This window comes from Pelodiscus sinensis, chromosome 1 (genome assembly GCF_049634645.1).
Source record: "Pelodiscus sinensis isolate JC-2024 chromosome 1, ASM4963464v1, whole genome shotgun sequence".
Classification (NCBI taxonomy): Eukaryota; Metazoa; Chordata; order Testudines; family Trionychidae; genus Pelodiscus; species Pelodiscus sinensis.
In genome coordinates, this window is record NC_134711.1 from 131,075,104 (window position 1) to 131,103,059 (window position 27,956).

The 27,956-nt window shown below is 46.6% G+C and overlaps 2 protein-coding genes and 1 long non-coding RNA gene across 11 annotated transcripts in view; 2 read left to right on the forward strand and 1 right to left on the reverse strand.

The window, feature by feature from the left end:
• Positions 1-6,861, forward strand: part of ARHGEF5 (Rho guanine nucleotide exchange factor 5) — a 53,429-nt gene extending 46,568 nt beyond the window's left edge. For all 9 annotated transcript variants that reach the window (XM_075901556.1, XM_075901546.1, XM_075901540.1 and 6 more), the window contains 6 exons: positions 1,650-1,739; positions 2,209-2,363; positions 3,100-3,261; positions 3,968-4,038; positions 4,479-4,583; positions 4,957-6,861. In XM_075901556.1, the coding sequence (XP_075757671.1) occupies positions 1,650-1,739; positions 2,209-2,363; positions 3,100-3,261; positions 3,968-4,038; positions 4,479-4,583; positions 4,957-5,111 (738 nt within the window). In that variant the 3' untranslated portion in view covers positions 5,112-6,861. The remainder of the gene's footprint in view (positions 1-1,649; positions 1,740-2,208; positions 2,364-3,099; positions 3,262-3,967; positions 4,039-4,478; positions 4,584-4,956) is intronic.
• Positions 505-11,202, reverse strand: LOC142818892 (uncharacterized). The gene is made up of 3 exons (XR_012896592.1): positions 11,063-11,202; positions 4,485-4,608; positions 505-634 (listed from the first exon to the last, which is right to left on the reverse strand). It is a non-coding gene; the product is annotated as an uncharacterized LOC142818892 (long non-coding RNA).
• NOBOX (NOBOX oogenesis homeobox) lies at positions 11,105-26,643 on the forward strand. The gene is made up of 9 exons (XM_075901595.1): positions 11,105-11,289; positions 12,868-13,704; positions 14,226-14,332; positions 15,136-15,254; positions 16,499-16,632; positions 21,120-21,390; positions 21,778-22,124; positions 24,891-25,241; positions 26,375-26,643. The coding sequence occupies exons 1-9, from the start codon at positions 11,256-11,258 to the stop codon at positions 26,398-26,400; spliced, it is 2,226 nt and encodes a 741-aa protein (XP_075757710.1). The 5' UTR covers positions 11,105-11,255; the 3' UTR covers positions 26,401-26,643.
• The last annotated feature ends 1,313 nt before the right edge of the window (positions 26,644-27,956 follow it).

The following is a 27,956-nucleotide window of genomic DNA, read 5'->3' on the forward strand; positions in this document are numbered from 1 at the left end:
GGAGCAGCATGGGGCCAAGGCAGACAGAGCTGGCCTTAGTCTCACTGTGCTGTCAACTGGGAGCCACCTGCAGTAAGTGCCACTCATTGGGAGGCCACACTCCAACCACAGCCCCCTCCCATAGCCAGCACCCTATACGCCCCTGTACCCCAAGCACCAGCCCTAAGCACTCCCCCAGAGCCAGCACCCCATACCCCCTCCTATAACCCAAGGCCCTACCCCAGGTTCAGGCCAGAGCCCCCTACCACACTGCAAACCCCTCAGACCCAGCCCAGAGCCCTCACCCCCTGCCAAATCCCAACCCCCTGCCCCAGCCCAGTGAAAGTGAGAGTGTGTGGGGGACAGTGAGCAATGCGGGGGAGGGGGAGGTGTAGTGAATGGGGCAAGGCTTTGGGGAAGAGGTGGGGTAGATCTTGCTTGGGATGCTGTTAAAATTCAGAAAGTGATCGTCAGCACAAGAAGGTTGGAGACCACCGTCACACACCCTGGAGCAAAGCGGGTCGTAGATTGTACTTGAGCTAGTCTTGCCAGTTTGCATGTTGCTCCCTTCTGTAAATCCACATTGCTACGCACTGTTAGCGGCTGCTGGGTTTCAATCCCATTAGACATCTCTATACTGCTGAAGAGCATCTTCCTGAAGTGGGGAGAGGGACCACAATTTAGTGGAGGAGGAGCCAAGTCGGAACCATGGGGGTTGGTGGTTATGTATTATCTCATAACATTTCAGTTTTCTGCATGCCTAACATGTTGCCTGTAGGAAGTATTGCTCCCAGCTAATCAGTGACTTGACCAGACTTCCAAGAAATAATAGTATTTTGAAGCATTCACTACTTCCCACAGATCCCGGTATTATCCTAGCACCAAAGAGCCCTTCATGACAGGTGCTGTACAAAGACAGGGCTGACAGCTTGAAACATGTATGGTGCTAGAACTAAGTATAAGCAGGAGACAAGAGATTGGAGTACAAAGAAACACTAGTGGTTCACATGATAGCCTGTGATTTTTATATGCCGGCAGCCTACCCCTTGTTGATTTTTTTTGTAGGCATCGCTAACAAAGGCGGGATTTGAACATGGATAGTGGGCAGACTAAACATTTGCAAAACTCAAGTCTGAAGGTGTTTGTTCAAAAATGTAACTAGTAGCCAACGGAGGCTGGTAGCCAGAGGCAGAAGCTGACCCTTTGAGACCGAATGATGGGTAGTAGCATGATGGAGGCTCAGGTGGAGAAAGGCCGTGAAAGGCTTTTCATGTAGAATACAAGTAGCTTAGGTCTGATGTGACACAGAAGGGAGTGCCAGTGCAGCCAGGCAGAGCAAGGGGTGTCATGGTCAAAACAACAGGCTAGGAGAGTGCTCCTTGCAGCAATATTTTAACAGCTACAAACAGGACAGGCCTAGATTTGTCAAAACCAAACACAAGGAGGTTGCACTAATGGAGACATGAGGGGCAACACACCTTGCTCAGAGCAAAACTCTGTCAGGGACAATACCTTCCTCCTCCCCCCCAGGGAGGAAAAGTTGTTTGGCTGAGAAAGCACAGCATCCGCACTTGGGAAAATAAGCTTCTGGGAGAAAGAGTTCTGAATTTTGTGCCACCTACATCTATTGTATCCACTCCCAACAACCTCTCTCTTCTTCCTCTCTGCAGCTCATAAAGGATTGCAATGAGAATGTCCAGCGCATGAAGAGCACTGAGGAGTTGATCTACTTAAGACAAAAGATTGATTTTGAGTGCAAGGTGAGAACTGACCCACTCTGATTTTTATTTTAGTTTTTCCTACTACCCTGGCCCCGCGCCACTCACCCACCACTACGCCCTCTGTCCACCCTCTCCACATGGATGACCTAATATAGATCGCTCAGAAAACAGAGCTGCAGTGCACGGTGAGACACTTGCCCCCTTGCTCAGTAACCTGACCCACTATCGTACATCTACTCAGCACCTCACTCCTGTACAAAGAAGGGAATGAAAGCTGATCTTGGGGTTTACTCCACTGAATTACGCCAGGGACAAGAAGAGGCAGGGGCAACATTTCCCTTGCCCTGGAGCTGGAAGAAGCAGACTCAGGTCATGACTTGCCACCAAAAAGGAGGGGAGATGAGAGCAATCTCATCTTATGTTTTCATCAGGGTTCCAGGTAAACTCCAGCTCCGATGCAGCAACTCCAGTGGCTTTTCTGATCATGGCGTTCTTCCCTCTCCTACAGATATTCCCACTGGTCTCACAATCAAGGCGGCTGGTGAAGTGTGGTGAGCTGATGGCACTGGATTTCAGCAGTTTAAGCGCCAAGTGGAAACTCAGCACCCGCCCCATCTACCTGCACCTCTTCAATGACCGCCTGCTCCTGTCCCGGCCCAGGGAGTGAGTCCCTCAGACTTCACCTCTCACAGATCTCCTTACTTTTGAATCCAGAAAGGGGTGGGGATGTTGGTGATACAGCATCTCTTCCCCATCGCACAACCACCTTTATTGGGTAGATTACTCAATTGAGCAATCTTATATTACATGAAGAGCCTGCAAACTTTATTATGCAGTGCCTTCACTTCCAAACTCTTAATTACCACATTCTTATGTCATTCTACATATCTTGCTTCCCCTACTTCACAGCACAATTTAATTCAGTTTAGTTTTATTAAAGGCTACAGCATTTCTCCCCCAACCTGTTTTTGCTTAAGGACTTTATGGAGACCTGAGAGCCAATGGGAATATGGCATGACAAGAAGCTGAAACCAGAATAATTGAGGAAAAGCGATTCTTTGGTTCTGACTTTTTGTATTAGTTGTAAAATATATTTAACCAGATTCTGATGAAAACTTGGAAGGAAAAATTGCCTGAAAGATTGAAATACTCCTGCCCCTTCCCTAGAGGGCTAAGAAAAATCCTGTTCCAATTCTCTGGTCATCCAAAGAGACCTCTAGCAAAAAAACCAGGGAAGATGAGACTTAACATATTTAAGGTAGAAACCCCTCCCCATGCCTGTTAAGTCTTCTTGACCTATCAGGGCAGCAAGAAAAGGCCCAAACCCAATGCTTTAACCTGAGTAAGTCACTTTTAAAGCTAACACAGTTTCTCTAATTCTCCCTCTCTTCCCCTTTAGGAATGGGCGCTTTGTTGTGTTTGATCATGCTGCATTTTCAGATGTGCGTGGGGAGAAGTGTGAGATGAAGCTGCATGGGACAAACAAAAACATTTTCCGCCTTTTTCTACTTAAGAATAACCAGGGGAAAAGAGTGGAATTCCTCTTCCGCACAGAGACACAGTAAGAGCCAGACATTATTCCCACTGACTCCTGACCCCACTTATAGACATGGTTGCAGTTGCCAAAACTCTCATCTAGGGATGTTGGAGGGATTAAATGGTTAGCTGATAATCATTAGCTCAATGGTTAACCTTCGCGGTTAAACTCTATGTCACCGCTGGGTGCCTGTGAGTCTAGAAGCCACTGGGGGCATTTAACCATGTAACTGACTGAAATCTAATCGGTTACACAGTTCGTGGGTTTTTTAATTTCTACATCTCTACCCTGTACCTCTCTCAGCTGCCTTGATTCCAAACATGCCCCGCTGCTTCTGTGATTCAGAAGACACTATTATAATGAAGTTGCACATCTCCCACCCCATTTTCCAACTATCTTACTCCCTGTCATCTTGACCACCTTAATTCCATTCTCTGATCCATCTTTCTCCATCCTGTCCTGTACCCAATAACTCTTTCCCCACCCTCTTCTCAGTTACCCTATCAAACTAGCCAGGCAGATATCTCAAGCTCCTAACACCATGCCTGGGCTATTCACCCACAATATGTGGGAAATTTTGTTTTTCAACCCACTTCCCTTCCCTCCTCCACTTTGCTTCAGATTCTCACTAACCCTTCTGTTTTCCTCAAGAGGTGGTGGCAGACACTTTTCTCCAATCCCTGGCTGCTCCACTTCTCTCTCCCAGCATCTGTATTTTGATGTTTTCTAGCAGTGAGAAGCTGCGGTGGATCTCCGCTCTTGCACCACCACAAGGAGAACCAGATCTCTTGGAAAGCCCTGGTGAGACTGCTTAGGCATTGTAGGGATGGGTGGGAGGACTTGCCTTGGGGGCAGAGTTATGAACCAGTAAGGAGGGAGATACTAAGGTAACATGGCCCTTGGTAACAAGTGACTCCCAAGAGGAGCATTCATCCTCCCCTTCACTTATTTTACAATCATCAAACTTGACACTCTTACCCCCCTTCCACACCCTCCCCCGTGATCTCCCAACGATGCCCTTCAGTCTGTACCTTTCCCATCCCCTCCACAGCCTTACCCCTAACAGGAGCACACTTCCACCTCCCCACTTTTCAGGTACTAGGCTGCACCCTAATTATGTCTCCTTCGCCCCTCAGGTGTTGTGCCTGCCCCTCTCTTTCTTCCTCCCTGGGAGAGAACATGATACCTCATACTTGGCAATCCCTCTCCCACCTCACACTCTGCACCCTTCTCTCACTTAGACTCACCTCAGGTTCAGTGCATACGGACATACAAAGCTCGGGAGAATGACGAACTGGCTCTGGAGAAAGCAGATATCATCATGGTCATGCAGAACAGCAATGATGGTGAGTGGAATCAGTGGTGACCTTCCTGGGTGGGAGGAAGGGGAGGAAGAGGTGAGAACTGAGCTGTATTAGGGTATCTTTTTGATGACAGGTTCATCAGGCTATATTACGGATGGAAGGGGGCTCTCTTCTCAGAGAGTATCTTGCCCTTGCATATGAGACTGGGATGAGAGACTCCCTTGCCTGCATTTTATCTGGAGTCTCACTAAACAAATAGACTATGTGGCCTCCGGGCTGCAAGGGGCTCTTCTTTTGGCTGGTGTTTTGTTCTTGCTTTTTCAGTTGGGATGGGGCTTTTGGGGGGGCTGGGATGAAAAGGAGAAATCTCAGTCAGTTTGTCCTATGCATTCTGTGTTTGCCTTCACCGCTGCAGGATGGATGGAAGGAGTGAAACTCTCAGATGGAGAGAGAGGTTGGTTTCCCTCTGAGCATGTGGAACTGATCTCCAGCAAACATGCACGCCAGATGAACCTAAAGGAGGAACAGCGTGTGAAGAATGCCAAACAGCAGGTCTTCTGCAAGAAATAGGACTCCACCGTGTTCCCTATAAGCTGTGTGCTTGGGTGGCCACCCAGGAGAGATTCAGATGCCATTTGATTAGAAGAGCATCCACAGCTGGCAACATGTATTTCTACTGGTGGTGCACAACCACCCATGCCTTGGTGCACATAACAAAATGTATTCTACACATGGACGGAAAAAATTAGAGGGAACATTGCTCTCCACTTCCTGTTGCACCCTGTACAATCTCTTTGGCACGGAGAAACCTGATTAAGAAACCTTCTTTCTACCGCATACTGGAAAAAACAACTCTGCAGAAATAAAAAGAAATGAGCACTTAGTACTGTCAGACAAAGTGCTGCTACTAAAGAAAGCAGGAACTCAGCAAGGAGTAAATATGTTTACTTCTACTGCCTCTGTAGTCATGGTGAGACCAAGGAAGAAAAAGAAGCTGCATATACTGCTTGCTTTGTAATAGTAGGGAGGGAACATAAATAGAGCAGAGGATTGAGAGTCAGGAGTGTTGGCAATCTCTTTGCCTGACTTTGTCACTGACAAGATGTGTGACTTTGGGCAAGTCACGTCAGAACTCTGCCTCAGTTTCCCCATCTGTAAAACGGGGATAATACTTATCTACCTCACGGAATGTTGTGAGGCTAAATTCACTTGCATTTGTAAAGCGCTTTGAGTTCTTGAGAAGGAAGGCACTAAAGATGTACAAAGCACACTGTAGTTAAGGTTGAGAAGAGCTTTCCATTACAAACTCTTCTTAGGGTTCTTTAAGTGGTCTTAATTTCCACATATTTCCATTTAGGATTATATATAATGGGCCAAATTTTCTGTCTATGTTATTGGGTACAATTCCATTGACTTCACAACCTTTCTGCATTTTTATACCAGCTGAGTTTATCCCAGAATCTCAGCACAACAACTGATTTTAGTTAGTATGGGAAAAATCCATTTGAGTTATGTGAGCACGAGCGAAGACATGTTTCCCTCTAAAATGTTTTTCAGATTTTTTTGGCAAAAGTTTTAAAAATGATCAGTGATTTTTAGGAGGTCAACCTGAGATACTTTGAAGGAGCCTGATATTCAGGAAGTTCTGTTCTCCTGCCTTTGGAAAACACAATCAATCATTAGTCACTTTTGTGTCACCATCATTAGTCACTTTTGAAGGTCTTAACCAAGGTTTTGTTTTACAGGTTGGCACAGGCCCCGTACTTACATTTAAATGTTTAACACAGGAAAATGGAACCACACTGCATATACCTAATCTATTATAGCAGACATGATGCAACATTTTGCACAATTATAAATCATGAAGAAATCCATAGATTTTTTGGGGGGCAAAACATGTAACTGCAGATAGCTGAGGTTCCATTTCTGTGCTAAGTCATCAGGTGTTAAGTGTTTTATGTGCGGAATCTGTCCACTCGAGAAAATTGCTTCAACTGTAAAATACTTTTCCTTCTGTGTCAAAGGAAGGTTTTTGTCTGTAATTATGCTAAGACAATATCTAGGTTGAAAATGTAAACACACCCAAGTATGAAAGCAACACATTTAGCCTTCTTGCTTCTAATGTATTTGAAGAATTATTGACCCTTGTATCTCTGGATCTTTGTAATACATTTTTTGCCCTTTCGATTTACCATTTATATTGTATCTGGCCTAGTTTGTTCCAGCCTATTTATACCAGTCATTTGAGCTGGACTTACACTTAAAAAGTAAGTTTTTTTGACCTAATAAACTTATGCACTTCTCCAGTTAGGATATATAAGTGTACCTGTTCCGTTTCATCTAGTTTATCTATTCATAGAACCACAAGCTCTGATGCCTGTAATAGCTTCCAACATTTGAACATAACTCTCACCGCAAAAGACTAATTTTTCATATATGACTACCCTCAAGATTTCAGCTGGGAAAGACTTAGCTGTCTTCTCTGCATTGACAACTTTAATTATTTCTACAGCAGCCATGGCACAGAACATTACATGGTAAAGTTAAGACTGTCCCTGCAGTCTTCATATGAAATGCATCATCTGTCACCAATCATCCATACACCTGGTGAGCTGGAAGCAGTGCCATTCTTACCCATATGCAGAATACACAGCTGCATAGGGCACTTGAAAATCTGGAACACCACTGGGTTCACCCACCTACCTCTTTCTATCCCTGTTCTGTGGCTCTGCTTCCTCTAGAAGCTAATTAACTTGAGTGAAAAAACCTGCCAGAGCTATTAGCAGAACATTGAACCTATGAAAGAGCCCTTCCAAGTGGTAATGAAACCATGTAACAGGCATTTTGCCAATCCCAGGTATATACTGTCAGCTTCTGAATTTACTGTATTAGTCTACAGCCCAGGGTCTCCAACTCAATTTACCTTAGGGCCAGTGCCAGTCCTCAGATCCTCCTAGCAGGCCAGCAGACACCCCATTCTGGCAGCGGTCTCTATGTTCCTCCCTTCTCTTCCTGTGTGCCCCACCTGCCCATCTCCTAGACCCAGCTGCTGCCCCCACGTGATTTAACCTCCTTTCCCCAGGAGCTCTCACTGCCACTGCAGCAGGGCTAGAGTAGCTTCTGGCTGCTAGCTTTGCACCCATTGCTGGCATGTTCCTCTGGCCCGGGGCGGCGTGTTCAGTTGTAATGCAACTAACAGAACCTGGAACCTCTGGAGCTTAATGCACGAGCCTCTATGGCAGGCTGTCAAGCAGACTCATTGTTCTCTCTGGAAGTGATCTCAGGCGACTAGATGGGACAATACATCACACCCGGAAGATGTGTGGGTTACAGAGAGTAGGGATGTGAAGGACTAGTCAACCATCCAATATGCAAATGCTTATCAGATGGTCAACAGGATAGTCGACTAGTCGCTTCCCCCTCCTTGCTGCCTCTATCAGAAAGCAGCAGCACCACATGGAGCTTGGGACGCATTTCAAAGCAGCAATGCCGTGTAGAACCTGGGGTCAGTGGGTGAGTCCCCAGCTGATCCCCAACTCCACGGGGCACTGCCACTTTGAAATGCTGTGAGGAGCCTGACCTGGGCTCCCCATGGTGTTTCAAAGCAGCAGCACAACATGGATCCCAGAGTCTCCAGCTGACCCCGGGCTCCATGCGGCGCTTTCACCTTTGAAGTGTTAACAACAGCCCTAAAGCCATTGCTACACTTCAAAGGCGGAGGTGCCCTATCAACTAATGGAATAGTCAATTACAATTTAACATCTCTAACACAAAGCCATCCCATCCACAGGATGGCTTGAGACAGCCACCCTGGGCCTTGCACTTTGGTTGGAGTGGTTGCCGTGGGGTCTCTCCCATTCTATGGATGGGACAGTCTAACATACTCAGGTTATCCTGCAGAACCCTAGGTGGGCTGGGGCCAGCAGCAAGGGTTGGGCCCCCAACACTCACCACAGCAGCAGGAGCCATGGTGAAGCAGAGCAACCAGGCTGGTCTGAGAGATGGCAGATGAGCAGAGCAGAGGTTGCTGGGTCGCTCTGCTTCCTCACAGCTTCTGCAGCCACAGTGAGTGCATGGTTGGGGCAGTGACCCCTGCTGCTGCTCTACACTAGGCTCCCCAGCAATCTCAAAATCTGCATGCCTCAGGAGACCGGGCTTGAGGGAAGGTGTTTAATGGGGAGAGGTGGGATGGGGGTGGGCTTGTGGGAAGTGTACAGACACATATACCCCCAAGACTCATGTTCCGGTAGCTGCCCACAGACTACATTGTGGAACTGCTCAGGCCATACATGGCCCGCAGGCTGTGAGTTTGAGACCTCTGGTCTACAGAAGCTTAGTTTCAAATACACTTTAAAAATATCTTGTTAATGTGTTGCTGAAGATTATAGAAATCACATCTCTAAAAAATTGTCCCCCAGGCTGCCATTGAACATAGGGGGCACCCCTTTAGTAGTACTAAATAGGGCTGCATAAATCCTAAGGACAGCCCTTCCTAGGAGGATGACCTATTGAGAGAGGATATCTACCATACTGATACTGAAAGACAAGGTGGTTATGATGTCCTACTAGCCATGCAAAAGATTGGCCCACAGACTGTACAGTGCCTCCTTAGAGGAGAATGAAAACTGATCCTAGGTCCATTTTTAACAGCTGAAATTTAATACTTGGAAAGAAGGTAAAGGTAACAACTCCAGATTGGAGGAAGTGACAGACTAAGAAAGGTAATCCTCAGCCACCCTCCTAAACTCCCATCATAGTCCAAATACAAGATTCCAAGCTTCATGCATACGTGGTACAAATGAAAACTGGGACAAACTCATGGTTCTCATGAGTTCATCTTCCTAAATCACCATTATGGAGTGCACAATCTTTGAACGGTGATAAGTCTCTGGGGGTAACCGTGTTAGTCTTTGTTTTTGAAGATAATGAGGAGTAAAAGATTAACAGATTTGTGTGGGTATTAGCTTTTGTGGTAAAATCCACTTTGCCTACATCTGATAAAGTGGGTTTTACCAGGAAAGCTTATGCCCAAATAAATGTTAGTCTTTCCTAGTTATAATCTTTGCATTACTCAAGCGAATAAGCCTGCATGAGAACTCTCATGTCAGAGAGGCAGTCTCAGATTCAGTGATGCAGTAAGGACACCACAGGTCTGTTTCTGAAGGGGAAACTTTGTAATAACATTGAGATTAGACCCATTATCCATCTAGAACACAACCTTAACAGTGATTAGTACTAGATACTTCAGAGGAAGTTACAAGAAATCCTGCAACAGGAAACTATCAAACAATCTTTCTATAGGGACAGTTCATGTATTACCTCTTGCAGGTAAACTGGCACAAACCTCTAAGCATAAGATTTACCCTATCTAAAAATAAATCTTAAAAAAAATCACTACTGAAACCGATGTTCTCATTAACTATATAAATTGATTTTTTTTTTTTTTTTGGTAACCTGCTAAATTCTTAGTCTCAATTCTATTGTGGCATTGAGTTCTATAGGCTTACTGTGCACTGGATTAATACAGATAAAGAGTATTTCCTTTTATCTATACGTCCTTCCAGTTGGACAAATGTTCCCTTGTTCTTATTTTAGGAGAGACCGAGCACTTGTGTTTTTTGTTCCATTTCTACACCAATTGGTTTTATACATCTAAAATCAGCTGCAGAGTATTACAGCTTCTTTCCTAGCCATCTCTCAATGCACGAAAAAAAATAATCTGTAGAAAGTGGCACTAATAAGGCTTGCTGTATCATTCAGCCCAGTCTTTGTAACAGAAGCAATATCAGGGCCTCATCCAAAAGCAATGACGGACAGCAATAATTTGCTTCACCACTAAGGTTGCAATGAATGACCTGAACAGAAAGTGCAGGGTCACTGCCAGCGAGTTCCCTATCATACAGAGACAGGAGCCCCAAAATACCACTGGGACAGATGGGCAAATAGGATCTATGAGAAGGCCCCAGCCCACTCTGTCTTTCCATTTCATTAGCAGAAATCAGAGACCTCTCTCACCAATGAGCCTACATCACCCCCCTCCCTCATCTAGTTGCTCAACTACATCATCTAGTTGCTCATCCATTTCTTTAAGTGCCAAGGGTGGGAAAGGCTCTAGACTTCCAGCAGCGTACAAGGCATCACAGATCTTTCCTCACCTTGCTGAGGACAAGCTCCTAGGTCTACAGATTGACACAGAGGTGCATTTTCATTGCTCCCCTCCTAGCCCCACCACCTCACTGCACCTTCAACCACCCAGTTCACCATCCCACCCAGCACACTGGGTTAGCCTGGCTAACTTGCCATGCCAATGGATTTCTCAGTCTCTCCCACCCTTCCCCTTTTCCTGGCCCCAAGCACTCTAGGCAGGTGCCAGAGGGCCCTGCTCTGTGCAGGGAAGACCAGCCATAGATGAGGTGAAGGGGTCACCGAAATTGCTGCGCCCCTGCGGGAAAGGCGTAAATCCAGCCTCCTCAGGGGCCAGGGAGGCAGCTCTCCCCTTGGCCCCCCACCTTGCCCCTTGCCTGGGGAGGCCTTTGAGGACCCGCTGCCTCGCTCCCTCAGCTTCTGGGCGGGTCCCAGCGGCCGCAGGTGAGTGTGATGAGCCTCCCAGCGCGGCGGCCCGAGGGGTTCACGCCCGCTGCTGCTGGACGCTAACACGGCGCCCCGCCACACGCCCGCGGGCTGGCTGGCGCCGAGGCGAAGCCCGCCCGGAGGATGGCGGGGGAGCAGCGCCAGCCCCAGGGCTCGGGTAAGCGCCGGGCGTCAAGGTGGAGCCGCGCGGGGCGCCGGGCTTAATGACTCCGGGGGAGGCGCCCGGCAATGGGCCTAATGAGCGCAGCCCCCGCGGGCTCTAACTAGCCCAGAACCTGCCCCGCTCCCAGCCCAGGCGGTAGCCAGTGCCCAGCGGGTCTGGAGCAAGCCCCGCTGCAGGGCAGCTCCCCAAGGGGCGGGTCAGGGCTGCTGGGAGGGGGCGAGTAATTGCTCATTAGCTTTCCTGCTCCTCAGCCATTGCCACGGCCCCAATAGCCCTGCCGGTCCCACTAGGCAGCACCCCCTTCGGCTCTGGCCTCCTCAGCTCAGCCCCAGGGGCAGGGAGGTGGGTAGGAGGTGCCAGCATTAGCACAGCCTGGCTCCCCCAAATGGTTGCTGTAAAGGACCACAGGAGTGCAGAACACTGTGGTGGTGGCTTCCACCAGTGCTTCTCAGCCAGTGGTACCAGTACCCTCAGGGGTACTCCAGAGAAGTCTGGGGGGTACGTCAACACAACTGACATTGGGAGAAAACTGAATTTTTGTTTTAAGTTTTACAGCACTTTATTATTTTTGTACTTTTTACACCCAAACATTTCATCGCCCACCTGCCTACGATTAAGTTGTTTAAACAAATACGTTGCAATGGTAGAAAAAAATGGTGTGTCTGAAAACTGTAGGTACTGGGGGTACTTAGAATATTTTTTAAAAAGGGGTACTTTATTTTTAAAAGGTTGAGAAATACTGGCTTACAATCTCAGGGACAGTTGAGCGCTCTGGGACGTCCCCAGGAGCTTTGCCATTGACCTCTGTGGGTACAGGGCCTGGTCCTAGCTGGTTACTAGTAATGCCACTAAACTAAAGCTCAGCTCCACCAAGGCATTTAGGTTCTCAGCCTCCAGAGCTGTGTCCCTTATTATGACTGTATGAAACAGAAACACGCTACTGTTCTCTTGGATTTCTAAAGAGTCTGTTTTGCCACTCTCCATAAGCTTGTCGCCCCTTTGCTTTCCTTCCTTCTTTCTCAGGTTGGTCCCTACAGCCCTTATTCTGGCTGTTTACTAGTCCTAAACTCTGTGGTCAGGTTATTCAGAGGTGGTGCATGTATGTGGAGAAGGGCCAAAGGGTTACGTGCTCCTCCCAAGTGCCAGCCAGCATCTCACCCGGCAAGGCTGGCAGCTGAGGCTGGGAGCCAGCAGGCAACCGCACGTGGGGCTGGGAAAGGAAGCCCTGGAGATTAGGAGCTGTGCCCTGACCAGGATCCCACTTAACTGATCATTTAAGATTTTGAGCTCCCTGACTACTATCAGGGTCCATCTTTCTCCCAAACCTTCCATTGTCAGTTAGCGCCCATATTGTCAATATGTCCCTGAAGTATATGTTTCCAGGCCCTTATAAAGAGCTGGTGATTGATTATCCTTCTCGTGATACACCTGAAAGTGAGATCCCCGCAGAGGGAAGAGCTTTCTCCCTGAAACATCTTCCCTCTTCCCATGAGCTTTCCTACCCAGGGACTGCCTACTCTTCAACTGGAACAGGTAATGGGAGTAGCATTACTGTGTGCATTTGCTTCCTAGTATGTGAGGAGGAACAAGAACAAGGAGGGGAAGAGTCCCCACTGAGCACTGAACACTTCATTACGGATATGGTGCATGGCCCAGGGAACACCTTGCTATCAACTTTCCACACCGTGATTATAAAAGATGAGTCTGGGAGTATCCTGGAAACAGAAGACAGCGCTGATCCCTTAAAAGAAGAAGAGGGAGATGGAAACTATTGCATGGTGCAAGTGGCAGGGTCACCCACCCTGCACCCACCAGCCCTAGACTGCCAGCCTGGGACTGTCCTGGAAACCAGGGATGGCACTGATCCTGTAGAGGAGGAAGATGGAGGTGGAAACCACTGCTTGGTGCATGTATCTGGGTCACCCACACTGCACCCACCAGCCCTGGACTGCCAACTCAACTATACCACAATGTGTGGGCCACTGCCAGCTTTCTTTGGCAACATGAACTCTGTGTCCCAAGTCCCAGCAACTGAGTTTACCCAGGAGATCCCGGATCAGACACAGGAACGAGTTGAGGGGTATTACCCTGACAGCACAGAAAAAGAGGCCAAGAAACAAAAAATCCGTGGCAGCAGTGGTATGTGCTCCCCAAAGACATCCAGTGTTGCCCCAGGGGATTTTTACAGCCTGGCTCAGCTCCAGGATATGAATCTGAATCTTGGCCATGCAACCCGCAGATCAGCCAGGTGTGCAGCAGCCAGCATTGCAGGTCGGCAGTCCTACAGGGTTTCATTGCAGGAAACTGGAGGTGGTCAGGGTGTGTCCAAGGAGAAAAAAATGCCACCAGAGAACCCAGAAGAACCTCTGCTGCCTGTAAGGAAAAAAACACGCACCTTCTATAGTGCAGGTAAGAATTCAAAGATACTGCAACCACTGGCAGATAATGCCGTCCCCATCCTACCCAGCTGGGGAAACAGTAGCTCACAGAGACACTTCCCCTGAGGCCTTTCCCCACCATGGCATCCAGGGGCGGTGGCGGGGAGCATGCAGCCCCATGAGTGGGGGTAGCAGGTAAGTGCCTCAACCCCACCCCATCATGCCCAGTTCCTGCAGTGCCCTCCTTGTCCCAGCAAAATCTTTAATCCGGCATACCTTTGGAAACAGGACATGCTGGATTAAAGAGGTTCAGGTGTATCATGAGCAATGTAATTTGTTCTCATGCAGAAGATCTACGTTTAATGGGGTAATATATTTCTGTTTTGAAGATGTCGTTTTTATACCATTTTAAAAAAACTGTGAGTATTTTGAAAATCAAGTTTTCTCTCTTCCCCCTCCCCCTCCCCTGCCTCGGTTTCTTTCTTGCACTCTCTCCTACTGTCTGCATCATTCCTTCTCTTCTTCGCTCTTTCAACAACACCTCAATTCCAGAGCAGCTAGAGGAATTGGAGAGGATGTTCCAGGAAGACCATTACCCTGACAATGAAAAGAGGCGGGAGATTGCTGCTACTGTTGGTGTAACGCCACAGCGCATCATGGTGAGTGTCTCGTAGTTTTAGGCACCCATCAGAAGAGCAAGAGAAAATGTGCAATAGAGCCTGGAGGTATGTTGAGAGAGGAGAGAAATTCAGTCAGAAAAGAAGGGAGACTGTAGCTGCCAGTGATGTAAGGGGCAGGAAAATAACTCACAGGGAGAGATGGTGATGAAAAAAAATGGCAAGGGAGCCCGTGTTGATTTCACCCTCTCTTTTCCTGCTCCTTAATGCGTGCTCAGGTATTGCGAGTGGGAAGGGATGCAGATGACAGTAGGTCCCTAGCTCAGTCTCCTTGTCTTGGGCTGCTTGAAGAAGAATGGGGGTAAATGGATCCAGGGGGCTGATCTTCCTGCTGACATGTCCCCCTCTCCTGAGGGCGTTCAGGCAGGACAGGAGGTTGGGGAGGCTTTCTATAGATTTGTCTCTTCCTTTCTTCTCACTCGTCCTCAGGCCAGCCGATGGGGAAGGGGCTTTAAATTCCCATTGGAGCACCACAAGCAGTGCTGAGGGGGGAGGTGTGCCGAAGGACGGCTGCTCTCAGCCCCACCCCTTTTGAGAGCACGGGGCCAGTCCTCCCCACATTGCCCAGGAGCCCACCAAGGCTGTTGGCTCCACTGCTCTCATTTGCCCCCTGGATGGGCCAGCCGGATGCTTGCAATGGCATCGAGTGCAGGGGAGGTGCTGATTTCTGTTTCCCAGGGTAGACTGTGGGCATGATCTCTCTTCATTTCTGTCTGTGTCCCAAAGGGCTTACGAGGCAGGGATGCAGAGGGTCTCCTCACCAAGTGTTTCTCTCCTTTTATCAGGTCTGGTTTCAGAATCGCAGAGCAAAGTGGCGAAAAATGGAGAAACTGGCAGTGAAAGGGAACAAGAAATGCCCAGCATCATCAACTCTGTCAGTTCCTTCGGGAGCAAGCACTTGTGGGTAGGGACCTACCCCCCTCTTTTCTCTTTGTTACTAAATTCCTACCCTCTCCAGTGCCCCATTTAATTGGAACCAAGATCCATGTGGGTAGCTGTAGCTTCTGCATCATGCCAGCTGGCAGTGCTGTCCATTGGGAAGTGCAGGGTCTGGGACAACCCTACCCTTTGTTCCAGGCCCTGCCTCTGCCTTGCTCCACTCCACCTCTTCCCCAACTCTATACCTAATCTGCCTCTCCCTACCCCTACTTCGCCCTTTGCATCCCTTCCCCCAAACTCCCTCCCCCAAGCGATGCGGCCCAGGGAATTACCAGAGGAGGGGGAAGCTGGCACCAGCAGCAAGAATGGTGCTTGCCCCTGCACTCACCACAGTGGTGGGAAAGGGAGCATCCAAGCCCCAGTCCTCTGGGCCGGCTTGAGCACAACTCCCCAGTGCATTGCTTAGGGGAGTGGCCCAGGTTGTGCAGAGTGGGAAGCAGAGCAGCCTACCTTGGAGATGGCAGCTCAGAGCAGGCTGCCAGGTTGCTCTACTCTCCATGGCTCTTGCCATCAGGGTGAGTGCAGAGGTGGGCCTGGCCCCTGCTGCTGATACCAGGCTCCAAGTAATCCCCCAGGCCACCCTCATGCAGGGCTGGGGCAGCCACCCCAAACCTCCCTATTGACAGGATGGCTCTTCCAGCTGGTGAGAGACTTGGGACCCCTCTCTCATATCAAAAGCTGACTTGAATTGGAAGTGGAGTTTAATGCATAATGCTACCCTGAGGTTGTGGTTTATTAGCCTGTATTTCCAAGGAGAGTGTTGGAATCTCCATTGCTTACAATAGGCAGGGGATGAGATCAAAGAGAGATTTAGTAGATTTTTTCCCCATCATTAACGCCTGTGAGCATGTTGGCCTAGGCCCCTCATGTACTTTATTCTCCTCATAATTTAAGTGCTGTTGGGTCCATGGGGAATATATGGACTCTCTCACCCACTCCTCTTTTCCTTGCAGAAAATGAGACTCATTGGAGAAGTAGAAGTTGGAGTCTTTAGAAGGAAGGGTTTATGTGCAGGAGTGAAATGGGTGTATGGAAAGACTTTCCAGGTAGAAGAGGCTCCTCCAAACAAGAGGGTGGAAGGGAACATCTTTCAGAGGTAGAGACAGGTAGAAGGAGAGTTTAAAAAGTGGGTATTTCCGCATCAGGGTTTGTCTTGCTGTGCCCTCTCTTCTTTTTTTTTCTGCTCATATCTTTTACTTCTTTCTCCAGGCCATCTCTCCTGCCTATGCCTCCTTTGCCTGACATCATTCATGAGCAGTCTGCCATGCTCAACATGGATGCCACCGTGGGAAACTATCCTAACATGCTCAGTGGGCATCCTGCATCATTCGTCTCCTCATCAGGTGAAAGCCATTAATGGTTGTATCTCAGTAAGAGTTTGCATTTCTGTGTGGAATTGCTTGGTGGGTTTTTTGCTGCCTCCAGGATTTTGAATGCAGCTTAAGGAAAGTCACAAAGGAAACTGTGAAATGGATTGAAAAATACACCCCTGCACATGCCCTCTGTGTAGTGTGGCTTCTCAGCATTGTAACTGGGGTCACAGTCTGCTAAAGTTATTACTATTCCTTACCCGGGTCTGACCTCTATAGGACCAGAAATGAGCAGCCTCACTTCCTTTAATCCCAGTTTTCTCGAGGTGAGATACTGGCAGCGGTAGTGGTGTTTCCCTGAATGACCATGTCAGGTTGGTGCTAATTGTTCATGCTACTGTGGAAGATATACACACCACCTGTAGGTGTAAACTATAGGATAGAGATAGGGATAGGGCCACCGCCTTGCCATTGTCCTACCCCATCCGTACCCCCTGTAGAGTTACTACTATTACTGTTGGCTTCAGACTTCACTGGGTCACTGTGCACTGACAGCCTAAGGACCAGGATTATGCTTGGGCCAGAGGGACAGAAATAGATGAGACTGAAGATCTTTATTTAAAATCAATGAGGAGTCCTGTGGCACCTTGAAGGCTAACAAATTTATTTGGGCATATGCTTTCCTAGACTGCAGCCCACTTCATCAGATGCATTAAATGGAAAATTTGGTTTGGCAGGGATACCCTCACATGCAAAGATGGGAGTGTTACATTACTATGTGGAGGACCAGTGCTCCACATGTGAGTGTACCCCTTCCAAACCAAATTTTCCATTTAATGCATCAGACGAAGTGGGCTGCAGTCCATGAAAACTTATGCCCAAATACATTTATTAGCAGGGGCGGCCCATCCATATAGGCGAACTAGGCGGTCACCTATGGCGCCAGGTTAATTGGGGTGCCATGGGGCATCAAATGGTGGCTCAATATCCTTGAGGAGTTTGGAGGTGGGGGCGCCAATTGCATGGTTTGCCTAGGGTGCCAGTTGCTGGCAGCTAGTCTAGAGCTGCTCCTGTTGGTTAGCCTTTAAGGTGCCACAGGACTCCTCATTGTGTTTGCTGAAACAGAGTAACATGGCTACCCCTCTGGTTCTCTGAAGAAGTGGCTCTGCCCCACGAAAGTTCATCACCTAATAAACCATCTTGTTAGTCTTTAAAGTGCTACATGACTGCTTTTTTTGTTTTACCTCTAGTTGTTATTTAACTTCTGTTGCAATATCATTGGAAGTCAGTAGGGTGTGATCTTGGACAAGCTTTCTACCTGAGATGCTGCTAGTCTTGGGAGAATCATAGAAAGCAAGAGAAAAGACTTGGAAGATTTTATATTTCATGTCTTAGGAGCCAGTACATCTCATGGAATCAGGATTTGTCTTTATGGCACATTTCTCAGTACCGGAGGCCTCCGACTTGTGAAGCGATCCATTCCTGGGGAAGTGTAGCAAGCTGGGGGCGTTGTAACACGAGCCCTCATCTATGATGGGAACTGTGCACCATCGTAAATGCAGGCCAAGGACGTACGTTGGGGGTTTCTGGCCCCTTTTATACATATGGTTGTAAGTGTGTGGAGTCAGAACTCGGGGTTGCATGTCAGGGGCCTCCTGTATTTACTTCAGATGATATTTTCTCCACTTCTTTAGGGAGAGTAAACCATACTAATAAATCTGATTTGTAGCAAGTGGTTTTCTGATATTTAGCCTAAATTGCCTTTTCATTAATTTCATATGCTTAGTTATAACCCTTTGTACCATTCTAACTGTTTATTCCACACCAAAATATTTTTGATTCATAAATACTCAATAAAAATGTATTTATAAGTTTACTCAGTTTTTGTAATCAAATATATAAGCTAAAAATAAAGTACTAAAATTAAATATATTGCAAATGGTATACTATAGTATTTGACGTCTGTCACTTAGATATGTCTGTGAGATGTAGTCCAGAAGTTAGGACTGTTTATGAGTAGATTCTACAAGCTTTATAACTGAAGTGTCTTTAAATCTATTAGTTGATTCCAATATTTGCACCTTTTGTTGCAGCTATACCAACATTGTCAAGGTATTTGAATAAACCATTGCTTCCCAGAATGATGCTGTACCATAACTGATGAGTCCTGCACTTGGTGAAATAAGCTCAAAGTGCTGGATGTTGCAAAAGTGGCCATTTACTGAAAGAAAACAAGCAAACAAAATATTCTGGAAGACCTGTAATTGTCTATGGATGAGCTCCAGGATCCATAGCGGTTCACAACATATTTCCAGTGGAGGAAACCTCTGCTCTAGTGTCTGAGTTGAGCCCAACCATTTCCCTTTCCACCTTCCATCCAACTATAGCAAGTTATCTAGCCTTCCTGAGTGCTTTTCCTCTCAGAAACCTGTATACCTGGACATGCACCCTTCCTTGACTATAGATTTCCCTCAAAGTGCAATACTCATAAAGAAACTTAAAATATATAAGGGCCTACCCAAATTCTTCATGTGCTGTTTGTGGCAAAAGAAAAGAGGAATTCCTGCCCATTCACTCTTTAGTGTTCTATTCTCAGGGATCCTAAAATCAAAGAATAAATACAGTAGAGTTCTACTTCCCTGCCCAAAACTGCATGCTCTGGAATTTGCTGTCTACCATCAGCATTGCATCCTCTGCGTGTACATTGAGCTCTCATCAAATTTGACTTTCACAGATACCTGTGCAAACCCAGTGACTTCAGTGGCATCTGCACACATCATGATTGGAATTGGATGTACATAGTGAAACAGACTCCAGTGTCCTCTCTCTTAGCTGTGTTAGTTCTGCAGGCCTCAGAGGAGCAAACAGCAGAGAAAAGTATTTTTGTCCACTAATGACAGCAAATATGAGCCTGAAAGCACCCAGGAAACCGATCTATTCAGTAAGAAGATGCCATTTTTCACAATGTCTTTTTCCAGGAAAGAACCACACTTTGACTGTACAGTGTTTTTAAATAAAGCGTCAACTGGGCTGAATCTTTGGTGAATGAGAATTAGAAAACTAAGTGGAAAGAAAAATAAATCATCTGTTTTTTACATCAGCTTTCTTCTCGAAGAAGACAACCTACCAACAAAATTGAAACAAGTTAAAGCTGTGGAGCCTCTTCTTGGCATCATTAGAAGATATAAAGAAAATGTTGGAAGAGATCAATAGAATAGGATGGAATCCAGAATAATGGGACTGAATGAAATGAGTGGCAAAGCCAATTAATTACAAGGGCAAAAGTGATTCTAAAGAATAGGCTCAGTGAAAGCAACACAGAGAAAGTAAAACAAACAAAAAAAATTCTTTCAGCAAGTGGTAAATTCCAGCAAAAGTAATCTAAACAACTAACTACCAACTTATGCCATTAGAGAATGCAATATGAACATATAATATTTGCCTCTCTGATACAGAGGATGGGTTGTATGCATGTATAATAGTGTACCTCATTATTGTCCTTGTGTGAGCAAAACAGGTACTTGGTTGTACAAGTAACAGATTATCGATATGTGTGTAAATACCTGTCTGTGGCAATTCTACAAGCAAATTAGGCATAGGCAATCGCAACATCCAGTTTTGCAATGGTCCTGGGCTTCTGGTAGTTTGAATATCAGGCCTTTGTTGTGATGGCCACCACAAAAAGAGAAGAAAAGTTCTAAAATGCACATTTGCCTACACCATTTAATTGGTTCCAGAACACAAAGATTTCATTTCTGATACTAAAGAGAGACTTTCCAAGTCTACAATGAGAGAGAACTGGCTGGGTCTGGAAAATTCTATAGGCACTATCAGAGATATTCTTAGGGCTCAGTCCTGAAACCCAAAGAGACAGCTCAGTGAAGGATTAAAGAACAGCAAGAAAACTGGTCGACATGGTGGGTTTTTAAGTTCTATAGTCCCCTCAGGGCAAGTAAGACTGTGTAAAGAGTTCTGCACTGCTCCAAAACTGGGCTATGTTAAAAGGCATAACTGAGCCCTAAGAATAAGAATTAATGTGTATTCTTGCAGCGGTGGAATGAAATGAAAAGCTGGAACTACAGAGAAAGTGGTAGAAATAACATTTATGTTTGGAGCCTTTTCCAAGCTGGCATTCTGGAATCTGTTTCCGATAGCACTGATAAGCAGCATGTTGGCCTGGACAAGGTTGCCAATAATGCTTAGAGAAAGAATTTCTGTCCCAGAAAACTCTTGTGTTTAGCATCACGCATTTTGTGTAAGTGAATGCTTAGTGCTAAGCCAGTGCTTAGCTCAGCCCCAAGAGCTAAACTGAACTATAAGGCAATAGTGCTTTTGTTTATTATCTCTGCCTTTCTACTGTCTGGCCTTTTTTCACTCCCACCATATTGTCCATCCCATGGGACTCCACACCTCTGGCTGGTGAGCCTGGCTCACTGCCCTACTTCTCACTGCTCTTCCACACTCCCTGCTTTCTCCATTTGGCCTGTTTATGACACAATCTCTTGCTTTTTTATTTACAGTCTCTTCGGTAACTGGAGCGGTGACGTGTTGTGAGGCAGGTCAGACAAAGGCACTATCCCAGGGCAGCTTTGGTCCCAACAGAATGGAGTGCTTCCCCGCAATGCCCAGCCCTCCGCCCATTCGCAGGACCAGCCTCCCTCTCAATATGACCTTCAACCCAAACAATCACATTGTTCCATTGATGCTGGACACTCCTAACAGTGAATGCAGCCCCTCCAGTCAGGACAGCATCTCCAGGGAAGTCCTCGCTTACAGCTTCCAGAGTCAAGGGTATGGGCAATGAGATGTTCTTCAAGAGAGAGATGGGGAAAGCAAACTTTAGAGGGGTTGGTCTGGGAAACCAAGAGCACTGGAGACTGCTAGAGGACAGAAATCTAGGAGTGGGGTGTTCATACTACGAGTAAGGGAAAGAGCATTCAGTTCTGTTGCAAGGTGGGGAAACTTGAGTATTAAAGATGCCACCCCATTGCCTCAACTTCACATCTGCTGACATGTCTTCCTCTGCTCTTGCTCTGTGCTTAGGAGTTGGGGAGGCAGAGTAGGTATCAGCTGGGAGTTGGGAGCCAGGGAGGATTTAACAGTTATTTTCAGCATATGTTGCTTTAATGGCTCTTTCCCTCCCAACCTGTGAACTGTTTCTTTCATTGCACTCCACAGTGTCAACTCTCCAACCTCCTGCAATTACCCTGAACAGCTGGAGCCCACTGCCAACCTAGAGACCCCATACTATCACTACAGTAACCAGCCTGGAACCTACCAGCTGCCCCAGTATCCCCAGCAGCACCAGCTCTCCCAGTTCCACCACCTTCCAGTTCCCCTGGCCAGCAATGTGCTGCCTAATGTCCGCCTCACACCTACCACTCCCAATGAATCCAATTCAGCTTTCTTCACCGTGGCTGGCAATAGTGGGGTTGTGACCTGTGGTGCAGCAGGTGCCTCACGAGGGTATTTACAGCACCACATAGGGGGACAGATCCTGTTACAGCAGCCTGCTGGGAGCTCAGGTGAGTACCCCCAAATCTTTTGGGATCCTATTCACTTCAGCCTCTCTGGGGCTACTGGATGATTTAATGAAGGCCAAAATGTGCAGCAATTCAACCAATAATCATCAAACCCCCTTACTCTGCCTTTCACTTTTTGGAATTCTCGGAATGACCCCAAATATTGTGAATTCATGGGACATGTATCTTGGAGTATAATGTATCTTGAAGAAAATACACTATTTGAAATAGATAGGGATAGATTAGTGCCACCGTGACATATAGTCAGGGTAGACTCATCAAGGAAAACAAGCTCCTAATCCTTTTGGGCCCCTTCTGAAGCCATCTTAAGAGTGTTTATGTCATTTAGGACATGGGGAATCAGGTGCTTAGAGGCAATTCTGTCTGGTGGTTAGTGCATGGAAAAAGGTTTGATCAGAGATATTCCCTTAGGGCTGTCACCTGGTGTGCTGATCTTGCCACTGACCCCCCCCCCCCACCTGCACTCTGGGCTCCCCATCATCCTGTCTTGCTGTGCCAGAAGCTCTGGTCTTCTCCAGCTAAAGCACACAGTTGGGGTAATAGCCCCGCCTTCTTCCTCCCCAAGCAAAGTAACACAGATGCTGAACCAGTTCAGCTCAGCTAGGCTCAGTTATAGGGCCTTGACAGCATCCAGGAACACAATTTTCAAAAAGGACCAAAATCCCAAAAAGTGTTTTTATTAAGTGTAAAAAGTAGGATTTAAGTGAATGCAAATGAAAAAACCAGACAGATGAGTTACTGAGTCAAAATAAACAAAACATGCCATTAAGACTAAAACACTAAGAAACTTGTTACATGTAAGTTCTCACCTTAAAAGTAGTTCAAATCATCTCTTTCACAAGTAGGCAGCCTCCTAGCTTGGGCCTAATCCTTCTGCCTGTTCCCACTGAGATGTTTCCAGCAGGCCTCTTGAGTGAGGAAGTCAGGGTCTCCTGGTATCTGGCCACTCCCTCTATTGTTTTGGTTTCCATCTTTATACCCCCTTTGCCCAAGGCAGTTATTCTTTGTGCTCAGTTCAAACTTTTCTCATCTTGAGTGGAAAAATACAAGAATTTTATTTTTACCACTTAACTCACTGAAGGCACGGGAGGAACAGACTCTTGGATGAGAGTGCCATTTTTACATAGCGCTCTTCACATTTTAATCATTCTGCCCCTGAGTTTTGCCTCCTATCTAGTCTAGGTTGTATACACTTACTATGCTGCAAACTGGAGATGTAAGTGACTAGTCGACTATCGGATAAGCAAAAGCTTATTTGATAGTTGACTAGTCCCTCATCTAGTCACATCCCTCCCCCCCCCCTTGATGTTTCTATCAGAGGCAGCAAGAAGGGGAGCAGAAGCCAGTGCTGGGGTGAGTCAGCTTAAAAGCCAGTTCCCCCCAGCACCCTCTTGGAGAGGGGAAGAAGGGAGTAGCGGAGACCAGGCACGAGCTGGGAAGCAGCTGATTTCTGGCTCGAGCCCAGTTCCAAATGCTACAGCTCTGCTTTTAAAATGTGTTAAGAGCCTACTGGCTCTTAATACATTTAAAAATCAGAAGTGCATCGGGGGGGGGGGGGGGGGAGGGTATCCAGCCTGAACTGAGCCAGCTGATTCCTAGCTTGCGCTGGGTCCCCACTGCTGCACTTTAGCCTTTTAAATGTATTAAGAGTCGTCCGGCTAAAGCACAGCAGGGAGTACCTGGTGCAAGCCAGGAATCGGCTGGCTCAGTTTGTGCTGGGTCCCCCCCACTATGTACCAACCTTTTAAATGTATTAAAAGCTGGTAGGCTCTTAATACATTTAAAAGGCAAAGCTGCAGCGGGGTTAGCTCCTGGACTCAGGAACTAACCCTGCTTCTTGTAGGGTAAATTGAGGCAGCCCATGGTATTTTGCTGAGAACTGACAACCTCAAATCTGAAAGTATCAGGCCAAGCCTGAGAAGCGTACAGTACAGCAGTTACTGTGACCCTGGTTCCCCTGGCAACCACATTCCAAAAGGGCCTCACTTTGATAAGGCCGGTACCAAACAACCGCGCGGGATTGTTTTTCATTGTCTTCTTTGTTCCTAGAAAATAAGCTTGAATCCCAAAGATCGTGCCAAGGCAATGCCACCCCCGCAGGAGACGCATTATATTTCCAGCCGACAAAATGACTATCAACATGCCTTTGTTTATGTTGGCTTATTTAGCTTGTTAGGAATAACTACCTATATTAGTGATAACATGTTAAATTGGTAATGGGTGGAGATGCTGTGTAACTGTCGTAGACCATTGGCTTATATGCATATCTCGCTTTCGCTGCTAGACCTATCAAATCACTTCTCCTCCATCCATCTACTACCTATATAATCTAATGCATGTTTTGGTTAAGTTAGTGCTCTCCGGACTAACCCCCTGATCCGCACTCCACCAGCGCTGTATGTTCAATAAATCCTCTGCTTGTTTTCACCAGCACCCAGTGTGTCCAAGAATTATTCCCAACACTTCTCAACTAGTCAATGGAAAATACATTGACTAGTCGATTAGTTAATTAATCTATATTTAACATCTCTATTGCAAACCACAAAGTCAGCCTTTCTTTTATTGCAATACATTGCTATACATTTCTGTAATGGAATATTGTCTTGCATTGGACACATCTTACTTGGCTCCCAGAAATATGCATTTTTAGTTTTGGCTCCCTTTGAAATCCTCTGACTAGGGATGCTATCTAAATAAAGTGTATTATCTCGCTTTCGTTATCTCTTCCAACTTCTCTGTTTTTTCCAGCGGGTATTGCGGCCTACCAGGCTGTCCCCTGGAATGAATTCTACATGCAGGGACCTCCTTTCTCCAATCAACTTTGCTCTCGAATGCAGTTTTCCAGCACTGCAACAGGGCGTTACTCTACAGAGCAGGTTCCCTACACTCAGAACCCTGGTATGCAGCCCACTCCATGTTTTCTTCAGCTACCCAGAGGGGGAACATCAGGATCGATGGTGTTTACTGAAAACCAAAGAGCAATGCCAGCATCAGACCAGACTTCCTATCAGAACCACCAACCACAGTTGGCAGCAGCTGAAAGAGAGGACCCAGAGAACAGCAGCAGCAGCATTGTCAAGGAGGAGGAAAATGCTACTGGTAATTGAAAGGTCTCGTAGGCTTTGTGGTGGGGAAGAGGGGATGAGGAAGGCGTTTCTAAAATGGGCAGAGCCCCCTGGATAGACATCTGTGACCAGAGCTGTAAGGTAGTTGGGAAGGGTGGCCGCTCCTGGGCTGCACAGGGAAATTACACCAGTTGTGGAATCTGTGATTGTTCCTGTGGTTCGGAATATAGGGCAGATACTCCCAGGGGATCTCCTGGATGGAAAGTGATGTGAATTTGGTGCAGGGTATTTAAAGATGAGTCCTGTGTTTCCATGGGCACACCTTCTTGGTATTCTCCTGACTTGGGTTCTGACTGGGGAAGCTTTGTACAGGTGGTGAAAAAAGAGAATCAGAGTGTGTGTGTGTGTGTGTGTGTGTGTGTGTGTGAGCATGAGTGAGAGAGAGAGAGTGGGAGTGCAAGAATGTGTGTGTGTGTGTGTGTGTGTGTGTGTGAAGGAGTGCGTAAGAGAGAGAGTGTGAGCATGAGAGAGAGCATGCGTGAGCGAGAGTGTGAGTTGGTGAGAGTGAGTGTGAGTTGGTGAGAGTGAGTGTCAGTGAGAGAATGAGAGAGTGAGAGCGGGTGTGAGTGAGTGAGAGAGACGGTGTGTGTGTGTGTGTGAGAGAGCATGTGAGAGTGAGTGTGAGAGTGAGAATGGTCTGATCTCTGGAGTTGATATGTGAATGCACCTGGGTGATGATGGTGCAGAGGAAGGCAAGTCTGAGAAACTGCCAGAATGAATCCTCTATATGACATCGATCATACTGGGCTTCTCTGGGCAGCCACCCTTGGCTTATTATTTTGAAGTTACTTTACACAAATAGCTCTACCTCTCCTGTGGGGAGAGCTGGTTAAAAGAACAAGTTTGCAAAACTATTATTTTCTAAATTTTACGTTTTAAAAGTATTTAAATAAAAAAAAAGGACTGACTTGTAATTGGCCAAAAATCTAGGGAAAATGTCATCAAATATGTTCTTGGGTCAGCTGTTTGGTTTTTCAGAGGCATTCATGTCTAATATTGAAATGTCAAAATTTTGAAATTGTAAAAAGTTTGGACCAAGTCTGACTCAAGATGACTTTTCCATAGGGTGTCCTGCGATTGATCTTTCCTTTGTGTTTCTTCTTTCAGATGACAAAGAGGAGAATACGAGTTGACTCTGCACTTTGAAAGAAACAAAGAGGAAAGGATGTTGTTATTATTACTGTTGTTATTATTATTAAACACTGCACTAGGAAGGAAACAGAGAAAAGAAGGATTAATATTATTTGCAATGGAAATACTTTTTTGTTTCTTTTAAGGTTTTTTGTTGTTGCCATGATTGCTCTCCTGCTGAGTAAAGAAGCAGTGAAGTCTCAATCAATAAAAGTTTCTGATCTGTGCTTTTTGCAAATCTCCTGACTTCTGAATTTTATGAAGAAAGACGATCTTCATTAGTCTAAAGAAGGCAACAAGGACTCAGTGGAAAGGTGTGGCTGGATACCAAGATCCACTGATTACAGCTATGGTGCAGAAAGGAGAGTCCTTTGACTGGAGTTTGTATAGGATGACCAAGGGAAAATGGGACATTTTGTGGATCTAGCTCTCCCCCTCCATGTGCAGTGGCCCGAGACACTTGCTGACCCTCTTTCCCCCAGACTGTGAGGCTGGGGTCACTGCTTATTCAAGCCTCCTCTGTTCCCTCCCCTTCCCACCCCCACATATGAGGCTAGGGCTGGCATCACTGCTCACTTAAGCTCTGCTTGCTCCACACCAGAGCCATGCCTTCATCCCCTTCATGGGGCTGGCATTGCTGTTCACCTCCTACATATGACTTTTGACAAATGTGGACATTTGTCCCATTTATTCTTGCTAACTGATCAAGTTGAAAAGAGCAACAAATGCCCACTTTTGCTAAAAGTCCAGATGGACAGAATAGTGTTTAAAAAAGGGACTGTCCCAATCAAAACAGGATAAATGCTCACCCTATATTTGGACTGATGGACAGTGTTATAGCCAGAAAGTCAAACAGAACCAACAGAAAATCCTGTCCATCCTGCCTGCCTCTAAAGAAAGTTAATGATTTTATATGTTGTGCTTTGTTTATTATACATTATTATGGTATTTCAGAGGCCCTGCACACATATCCTCTCCCTTAGACATTCCTAGTGAAAATGTCATTTAAGCAGTTAGACATGGAAGACTTAATAAGCGATGTTTCTCACTAAGTTTTGTTGTTAAATTATGCAGAACAGCAACTGTGGCACAGAAGCCAGCAAACAGAGCTGTAAACGGGAGTTTGAGTGGGAGTTCTGTTGGAGGAGAAGTTTGTATTTGGTTTTGCATTTGCATTGTTTGTATGTGTAGAGGCTTGTAGGGGCAGTGTGCTGGGAGAGAAGCTGAGTCCTGATTAGGGGCGGGGCCTCACTGATTAGGGGTCCTATAAAGGTAGCCTTCCAGTCAGGCAGTGGCATAGACACTAGCAGTGGCACAGGAGCCAGCAAACAGAGCTGTAAACAGGGGAGTTTGAGGGGGAGTTTGGATTGTGGGATTCATTTAGGGTTTGTTTTTGCCGTTGGGGGGGTGTTTTTGTTTGTTTTTCTGTTTGCCGGACTAACAGGATTTAGGTGAGAAGGCTGATTAACACAGAGATAGCAGTGGCCATGACCCAAGCAGTGGAGGACACAATGAGACTGAGTGGATGTGGCATCTGTGGTATGTACATGATTCTAGA

Coding starts and splice junctions, on each gene's coding strand:
- NOBOX (XM_075901595.1), top strand. CDS start 11,256: ATGGCGGGGGAGCAGCGCCAGCCCCAGGGCTCGG. Junction 11,290..12,867: donor GCGCCAGCCCCAGGGCTCGG/GTAAGCGCCGGG, acceptor TTTGCTTCCTAG/TATGTGAGGAGGAACAAGAA. Junction 22,125..24,890: donor GCAGCCTGCTGGGAGCTCAG/GTGAGTACCCCC, acceptor TGTTTTTTCCAG/CGGGTATTGCGGCCTACCAG.